This window comes from Schistocerca piceifrons, chromosome 8 (assembly GCF_021461385.2).
Source record: "Schistocerca piceifrons isolate TAMUIC-IGC-003096 chromosome 8, iqSchPice1.1, whole genome shotgun sequence".
Taxonomy (NCBI): Eukaryota; Metazoa; Arthropoda; class Insecta; order Orthoptera; family Acrididae; genus Schistocerca; species Schistocerca piceifrons.
In genome coordinates, this window is record NC_060145.1 from 138,769,189 (window position 1) to 138,778,945 (window position 9,757).

Sequence of the window (9,757 nt, forward strand, 5' to 3'; positions counted from 1 at the left end):
CTGTTATTACTGCTGCTAAGACGTTTATCTCTCATGGATGCAGAAAGGAATACATAACATGCTGGAACAAACATTTTGAACAACTTAATGAACAGTACAGCGAAACTTGCAACAGCGATATTGCACACGACCTCCTCTAAAGTCTTGACACTGGTAGAAGACTACAAAGGTGTGAGATGACAGAAAATGTAAACTTCAGACATTCAAGTAGAAAGGCATGCAGTCTTCTGCGTAAGCTTGGTGGAGCCGCCAATAAACCCGGGCAGAAACCTGGTATTTTACATAATCAAATCGCTAATCACATAGTTGAAACATCTACATCATTCTGTGACAAACAAAATACTTCCAAAATAAAATGAGAACTCACCTCCCTAAAAGCTCAGTGCCCAAATGAATCCTGTTTCTCTTCCCCTTTTACAATGACTGAATTGGATGAGGCCTTGAAACAAACTAAACATGGTAGAGCATCTGGTCTGGATAACATACACCCGGAATTTCTGATAAAAATCGGTAATGGTGGAAAAAAATGGCTGGTCCACTTTTTCTCCAACATCCTGGATAGTGGATCACTGACCTTTGAGCTAAACAGAACAAAAAAAGATGCAATTTTGAAACCAGGTAAACAAGCTGACCATCCTCAAAGTTTCAGACCAGTTTCCCTTTTGAGCTGTACTCAAACTCTTTGAGAGGCTCATCTACATAAGAATTAGCGGCTTCATTCTGGAACATATCCCAGCTGAGCAAGCAGGTTTCAGGTCATAGTGAAGTTGCTGCAACCAGGTACTGGCCCTAACAACATTCATACAAGCTGGTTTCCAAGAAAATGTGAAGACATCTGTCATGAAAACAGTCCAATGGCGAAAAATTGTTACTTTCATCAAAACCATGATAAACAATAGATATTTCCATGTTTACTTGGGAGAAAACGTGAACAAGGAGATGAAATTGGTCTACCACAGGGCTCCGTCTTAGCCCCCCTATTATTCAACATTTCTATCTCTGCCCCAATACCAGGTCAACAAAATTCTGCTACACAGATGATATTGCTCTTGCTTGTAGAACCACGAATCTCGAACGAGCGGAGAAAATTATCACAGAAGATTTAGCCATTATGAGCACCTATTTTACAAAGTGGCAGCTTAAATCCAGTACAAGTAAAACTGAAGTATGTACATTCCATCTGACTAACAAACAAGCTAATGTGGAGCTCAGAGTGAAACTTAAAGGAAACATTCTTTGATATAAGAAGTACCCTAAGTACTTTGGTGTTACCCTTGACCACAACCTTTCATATAGAAAACATCTTGAAAATACTGCTACCAAGATAAAAACTCGTAACAATATTATTCAAAAATTGTGTGGAATGACATGGGGAGCTTCAGCAGGTGCCTTGCATACATCATCCATTGCTCTGGTCTTCTTGGCAGCTGGGTATTGTGCCCCAGTGTGGCTCAACAGCTGCCACACCAACTTGATCCATGTCCAGTTGAGCCACACTATGCGATTAATAACTGTGGAGATCCGAACAACACCGATTTATTGGCTTTCTCTGCTGAGCAACATCTATCCTCCTGCGATCTGCAGAAACCGGGCCTTGCTTAGGGAATACCACGAGCTACAGGACAACCTGGAATTCCCTACACAGGAAGACATACAAAGTCTACGACTAAATAGACTCTGTTCAAGAAACCCACCATTACAGGAAGCAGAGCAGCTATATGCCAGTAATACTGGGGTGAGAGACCTATGGGACCAGAGCTGTCAACTTAGTGAAAATCCTGAATAGCTCAAGTGGTTCCGAAAGTATGATTGTGATACTGCTGGCACAGAACTAGACAGGAAACCATGGGTAAAATTTAACAGAGCTCGTACTGGGTGTGGATGATGTGCAGACTCTCTTTACAGATGGTTTGCTACACAGTCTCCAATTTGTGACTGTGGGGCTCCAAACCAGACAATCAAGAACATTAGAGATGAATGCCCCTTGCGTTCCTGTCAGGGGAGTTGAAAAGACCTCATGAAAGCTGATGATACAGCTCTTCTGTGGATTAGGAGCTTAGATATTGACATTTAGTTAGTTTTATATGTAGTTTTGCATTTTCATACTCCTGTTAAATATAGTATTACTAATGTTATATAGGTGCGCCACGATAGCTGTGTGGTCAGTGTACTGGAATACCGTGCAATGGAGCCCAGGTTCGATTCCAGGCTGGGTCGGAGATTTTCTCTGCTCAGCGACTGGGTGTTGTGTTGTCATCATCATCATCTTATCATCATCTCATCCCCATTAACGCGCAACTTGCCGAAATGGCGTCAACTCAAAAGACTTGCACGAAGTGACCAGTCTACTCGACTGGAGGCCCTAGCCAAACGACATGACATTTCATTTCATTTCTAGGTTATATACCTGTACTTTAAACTGCTTGTGAGCCATACGAATAAATAAAATAAATAAAACATCAGTCCACTACAGATAAGTGCTTGCTTTAACAATCACTTCTTAACTGCAGCAGAACATGTAAGTTGTAGGAGCTCGTTAAATACGGCCACAAATTTATTACACAGAGGTGACCACAAATTCTGAAGGTGTCAGGGGTAAAATGTAGGGAGTGAAAGGCTATTTACAATTTGTATAGAAGCCAAATGGCAGTTATAAGAGTTGAGGGGCATGAAAGGGAAGCAGTGGTTGGGAAGGGAGTGAGACAGGGTTGTAGCCTTTCCCTGATGTTATTCAATCTGTATATTGAGGAAGCAGTGAAGGAAACAAAAGAAAAATTCGGAGTAGGTATTAAAATCCATGGAGAAGTAATAAAAATTTGAGGTTCGCCGATGACATTATAATTCTGTCAGAGACAGCAAAGGACTTAGAAGAGCAGTTGAACAGAATGGACAGTGTCTTGAAACGAGGATATAAGATGAACATCAACAAAAGCAAAACGAGGATAATGGAATGTAGTCGAATTAAGTCGGGTGATGCTGAGTGTATTAGATTAGGAAATGAGACACTTAAAAGTAGTAAAGGAGTTTTGCTATTTGGGGAGCAAAATAACTGATGATGGTCAAAGTAGGGAGGATATAAAATGTAGACTGGCAATGGCAAGGAAAGCGTTTCTGAAGAAGAGAAATTTCTTAACATCGAGTATAGATTTAAGTGTCAGGAAGATGTTTCTGAAAGTATATGTATGGAGTGTAGCCATGTATGGAGGTGAAACATGGACGATAAATAGTTTAGACAAGAAGAGAATACAAGCTTTCGAAATGTGGTGCTACAGAAGAATGCTGAAGGTTAGATGGGTAGATCACATAACTAATGAGGAAGTACTGAATAGGATTGGGGAGAAGAGAAGTTTGTGGCACAACTTGACTAGAAGAAGGGATCGGTTGGTAGGACATGTTCTAAGGCATCAAGGGATTACCAATTTAGTATTGGAGGGCAGTGTGGAGGGTAAAAATCGTAGAGGGAGACCAAGAGATGAATACACTAAGCAGATTCAGAAGAATGTAGGCTGCAGTACATGCTGGGAAATGAAGCAACTTGCACAGGATAGAGTAGCATGGAGAGCTGCATCAAACCAGTCTCAGGACTGAAGACCACCACAACAACAACAATATAAGGCACTGTAGTAATTGTGTATGTCAAGTCTTTTGTCACATTTTCAATGAATCATTGCAAGAAGGCGCTGTCCCAGAGCGGATAAAGTTGCTGTTTTGAAACCACTTTTTAAGAAGGGTTACAAAACTAATTTATCCAATTATCATCCAATATCTCTGCGAAATTGCTCCTTGAAAATGTTAGAGATACCGATGTATACAAGAATTGCAGACTACCTCAACATTCAGGACATCCTCAAAAAAAGCCAATTTGGTTAAAAAAATAAATAAAATAGAAAAAGACCAACAGAGCAGGTTATTTTCTCTCTCATAAATGCAATTCTTTAACCAATAAATAACACAATGTCACCCATGGTAACTTTCTGTGACTTGCCAATGGCCATTGACTGAGTAGGCCACCACCTTCTCTTAAGGAAGGCTGATTTTTATGATTTGAATTGTAGCAATGGTACATGCATTGAATCATATCTGCAAAATAGAAAGCAGAAGGTGATACTTAAAATGGTACCAATGGCTGTTCTGTTTCATCTGACTGAGACACAATGTGTGGAGTGCCACAAGGATCCACTTTGGGGCCTTACAATGTTTTATCTTCATAAGCAATCTCCCACTTTCTACGAACACTGAGAGCAAATGTACTCTTTTTGCTGATGACACTACTATTCTGCTTGTAAGCCAGTGAACTACAAAATACGTGTAATGCTGTACTTATAGACATCTTACATTGCTTTAAGTATCATGGATTAACACTACATAATGAAAAAACTCAGTACCTACAACTGCATTCATCTCAGTGAGAAACTGATGTAATCCACTTGAACAGTGATAACCAACATATATTACACTGTGAATCTTCAAAGTTTCTGGGTATTCTCATTCACAGCGGCTTAAATTGGTCTGGGCATATTTTAGACCTTCAAAAAAACTGTGTGGCAACTTACGCCCTACTGGTGCTGCCAATACTTTCAAACCCTCTTATTTGGTCCATTTTTACTCTTATGGCATAATTTTTTTTTGGGGGGGGAGGGGGGGAGGGAGGGGGTTAACCAACCTTCAGAAAAAAAGACACTATTTCATAAAAGAGAGCAACTTCAGGGGACTTGCTAATCTCCAACCAAGCACCTCCCCAGGTGGCAGAGAGGGGAATGCTCACCAGACATGGTGTGAGCACTGGGGAAATAAAACACTCCCGATGTACCAAATTAGTACCAAGGGGATGACAGTTGCATATGTCAGTGGCGGTTCCCAAACAGTGTCTGTTCCACATGTTAGTGGTGGGTAATTAACATCCTCTGGGGCTAACAATCATAGTTGTAATACAGAGCTTGCTCCACTCAAGGTTGGTAGCCTCTGAGAAACATGAAAAGGTGTTTTAGAGAAAAATTTCCAACACCCAAACCAGTAGGGGAGGAGAAGGCTACATCAGATTTGGGGCGTAGCCAACTGGAAGGCTCAAATGAATAGGAGCATTTGAAACCACCCAAGTCTCATCAAGCACATAATGGTAAAATAAAACATAAGCACATTAACTTAATCACAACACATAACAAACTCTTTACTGAAATCTGGGAAGCTCAAAAACTTCACAAATGAATTGGACAGACAAAACAGCGTAATAGCAGGAATACAAGAAATGAGAAATATGACAGAAGATCCACATGAATCTCAAGGTTATAGAATTCACTATGGAAAACCAGGTCAACGAGCCATGGAACAGTGCCCACAATTCGGAACAAGAGTTATAGCAAATCTGAAAATGACACGATACAATGACTGATTTTAAAGTTATTTCTCCAAGAATTGCAACTTAAATTCTGAAAACCATAAACAAGATCCATACTATCATATATTCCCTTGCCCCTACCAATGAGAAAATTTTCTACCTAGAACTATGGTAGAAGTAGAAAATTCCGGGGTCTTTTGGATCAGACAATACAGAGATATAACTGGAAAATGGGCTCACACATAAACAAACAGAACCGAACAAAGACTCGTTGAAATTTGCAGAACACTTGGGCTGATCTCTAAATCTACATATTTCAAAAGAAAACCAAGCAAAATTATGAATTGGAAACATCCTTATTGGGCAAGGGGAGAGTGGCAGCAGGACCATGTCTGCATGAACAAATTCTTTCATAAAGAAACTTGAAATGTTAAAGTGCTGAGAAGAACAGACACAGGTTTAAAGCATTATTTGGTCAAAATCAAAATCACCCCATTAAGGAAAAAAGAACAGAGCCCAATTGGAGATAAAAGAGAGTATGACCCACATAAATTAAACGAAAATGACAAACATCAGAAAAACACAGAAAATACCTTAGAAATGGATAATATTGAGGAAGTAACGCCTATTTTAAAACAACATGCTGAAGAATTGGCCCCAGTAAATCAACTAAAAAAAAAAAAAAAAACATGTACGGTGGACTACGGAATGTGATGAAATTCATGACAAAAGACATTAAGCTTGAACAAAATCTCAAGGTCCCCCCCCCCCCTTCCCAAATGAACCAACCAACAAAAACTCAAACGAACACAAAAGAAAATGCAACTAACTTCAAAAACACTAGAAAAAAACCCTCTCAAATTATCAGAAAAAGGAAGAGGCAATACCTAAAGGATCTACTCAGTTCCACTGAAGTAAACTACTACAAACCAATTCCAGAGAGTGGGTTAACGGAGGCGTCCAATTAGAGATTAGAGTACCTTTTTTAACTATTATATTTAGCTTGACTCCTCCCTAAAATCCCCATTTCCCAGAGTTGTCCCGTTAGTTTGATTCTATTTTTGGAGGGAGTACTATTGTCTTATTTATATGTATTTTTGTGTTTGTTGCCATGTGTATGTAGTGACATCATAGGCGCCACATATTGGAGACACTTAGACTAGCCATTTCCACTATATTGATGACGTCATGGGTCAAAGCAGACGGGTGGAATCAGACGCTTCCATAATCCCCAGAGTGTATCTCAAAGCCTCTGATAAAAAATTATGTACTTAGAACCCACATACTATTGCTGAGAAATAAAGATGAAGAATAGCCCATAATAACAAGGATAATGCAGATATCATGGCACAAGCATTCAACAAGCTCCTGAACTGTGATGAACCTTAAAAGCTTTTAACAACAGACACAAGCACCCCTATAAAAACCAGACCAGAAAATATAATCCCACCTACATTTCAAGAATATAAACTGCACTTAGATAATGAGGAACTACAAAGCATGTGGTGAAAATCTATTGTTTGTGGAAACGCGAAAGTATGCTGGATAAAGCAACTGACCTGGTCAGTCATATGCATAACTACCAAAGACATAAACAAAGCGATTTAACAAAATTCACACGGGAGAAAAAAAAAAAAAAAAACTACAATAACGTCGACATAACAAAACCAAAAACATTAACTCACTGAAAAATATTCCACTGAAAGCACAGTCACCACCAATGCCACACACGTGTAATACTACCATGCAAATGAACCCCATACGCCACATAACACGCTATCCATAAACACACCACCAGACAGCACCACCGAGCACATCAAGATGACACCTACAAACACGCCACTCTCAAAAACTAAACTCCGTGTCATCGTGACGTCACACACCACAACAGCTTTACGTCACGGGTCAAAGCCGACGGGTGGAAACGGATGCTTCAATTGACACAGAGCAGCATTAGATGGACTGCAGAGATCAAAGAGGACATGATGAAATTACGGATTACGATAGAGGATTTGAAAGGCAAGACAGACGCACTCAAGATACTTCAGGACAAACACATCACAGCCGGCCGGTGTGGCCTTGCGATTCTAGGCGCTTCAGTCTGGAACCGCGTGACCGCCTTGCAGGTTCGAATCCTGCCTCGAGCATGGATGTGTGTGATGTCCTTAGGTTAGTTAGGTTTAAGTAGTTCTAAGTTCTTGGGGACTGATGACCACAGACGTTAAGTCCCATAGTGCTCGGAGCCATTTAAACCAAACACTTCAAACTACCAATAAAAATTAACAAAAAGTGAATGGGAAGGGTGATTTCAGATGAGAAGTTAGACCCAGTCTGAAAGAATGAAAAAGTATTGGGCCAACAAAAAACAGAAGAACCTATTTCAGAATATTGACTAAAGTGGTCCAATGTAGGGGATGGGGTGAGGGGGAGTGGGGGTAGGAGAGCAAATAAGAGTAGTAAGCGACGTTTATCCAAGACATTCTTGCAGAAACCTATTCCAAAGCTCCAAATACTGACCACCATGTCTCAATATCTATGTTCTTTGATGATTTTTGTCTCCAATAACCATTCTCTTATAAAACTTATAGTGCACACCATTATCACAATACAAGGGCTAAGAATGATGTACATAGGGAACTAAAGCATTAAGTCTTGTCCAAAAAGGTGCTCACTATTCTACCATACAAGTTTTCAATTCACTGTGACCAGATATGAAAGTTCACATTAATGCCATACCTACATTTAACCAAATCTAAATTAAGAAAATACATTATGGATAAGTTATTCTATTCGCTTTATGAGCACCTGCAGATTAAACAATGATTGTTTCTGTACATTTGTATTCACGTTTTGAGACTTCCTATTTGTAGCATGTTAACTATAATTCATCTACCTCGTTTAAGACGGTCAGTGTATAAACATCCTTTCTTTCTGTACCTTAAATTATTCGCAGTAACTTACGTCTTGTTTACTTTAACTGTATCCTATTAATTTTACTTCAGCTCTTATGTTTATTCGTCAATTTGCTACAATTTTCGTTACTGCACATTTGCTCAAACCTGACTTGTTCCACATCCCTGTGATTAATCATGATACCCTCAGTAAATTTTTAATAAACAAGTACACTGCTAAAACAATGGGTCTTCATCCAAGAAATGAAATATTTAATTCACAGCAGAATAAGTTGATTACCTTATTGCCATGTGATGATGCAGAATGGTGGATAATGTAATCAGGAAGATCAGTTATTTGCTTCATGAATAATCTCATAGACTTCAAATGTTCCTGAAGAGGTCGCAATATCTTCTCCACAATCCAAGAATATTCTTCATCTGAAAACATACTGAATGGAAAGTATTATTTTTATCAGTACTTTGAGGATTAAAACTTTATCAGTGCACTAGGCTAAATACAACTATCAGAATCTAGGGGCACTTACCACGAGATGTATTTCCGGACGTACATAAAAAATGTACAGATTTCTTTCCTTTTCAAATCATAATCTACGTCGGTTGCTGGTGCTACAGAGAAGGCACTCATTACATTGGACTGTAGTTTCGATGCTGAATCTAATAACATAATTTCTTTTCTGTGTGAAAACAACATGAATTAGATGTCTGGAAATTATTCCAATATATAACATATATGCCTATAAAAGCCTGTGCTGTACCTGACAAGTTGGAACAGCATATCAGCATAATTTAGCAATGCGGTTCCTTCACTGAAGGAAAATCCAAAAAGATGAAGCGTCGAGTTTGAATCTACAACATATGGATTAGGCTGATAGGTGATGAATTCTATTTCTCCATTAGCAAGATATCCAGACGGATGTACTACATTGTCTTTCAAATTCACTTCCCCCAAACAGTTAAAGCATTTAAAACGCCAAAACGAGCAGCCTGAAAATTAAATTTCTATGATAAGATTTGACAAGAGTCGAGATTCAACATTGCACTCAATATAATTCTGGTTGAAATCAGCTGTTATGAGTGAACATTACCGTTTTCAGAGATTTTGGGCCGTAAAACACTGAATTCGCTGCCGACTAGCGGGGAAATTGGAGGTGTCATGTCAAGAGTTTCGGAATCCTCCATCGTACGTTCTTCAACTTAAGTTTCGATGGAAACTAACAAAATCGGTTTAATGTTTTCACAATATGAATAACTGTCGTAAGAACTCGTGTATACAGCCCTGACCCCGTCAATTATCAATAGTATACGTATAACATCTTAACATGTAATGTACACAACTGACTTGTACGCCAGATCCAAACAATCCAGTTTACCGCCAAAAATACAGTAGAACCAACAAAAAGCTTTTGTTAAACAAAGACAAACCGCCTTATCTAAAGGAAGACCTTTTTAAGTACTATGATATATGTGAAAAACATTCAGATTTTTTTGCATAAAACGAGCTGTACAA

At 39.0% G+C, this 9,757-nt stretch overlaps 1 protein-coding gene across 2 annotated transcripts in view; it reads right to left on the reverse strand.

Annotated features, from left to right (window-relative positions):
* LOC124711952 (protein MMS22-like) overlaps positions 1-9,605 on the reverse strand; it is a 148,350-nt gene extending 138,745 nt beyond the window's left edge. Inside the window, exons 1-4 of one of the 2 annotated variants that reach the window (XM_047242222.1) lie at positions 9,336-9,605; positions 9,006-9,234; positions 8,775-8,924; positions 8,528-8,678 (exon numbers count right to left, since the gene is read on the reverse strand). In XM_047242222.1, the coding sequence (XP_047098178.1) occupies positions 8,528-8,678; positions 8,775-8,924; positions 9,006-9,234; positions 9,336-9,429 (624 nt within the window). In that variant the 5' untranslated portion in view covers positions 9,430-9,605. Of the gene's footprint in view, positions 1-8,527; positions 8,679-8,774; positions 8,925-9,005; positions 9,235-9,335 lie in introns of those variants that run through there. The other variant, XM_047242223.1, reaches the window with a different exon arrangement.
* Between the last annotated feature and the right edge of the window lie 152 nt (positions 9,606-9,757).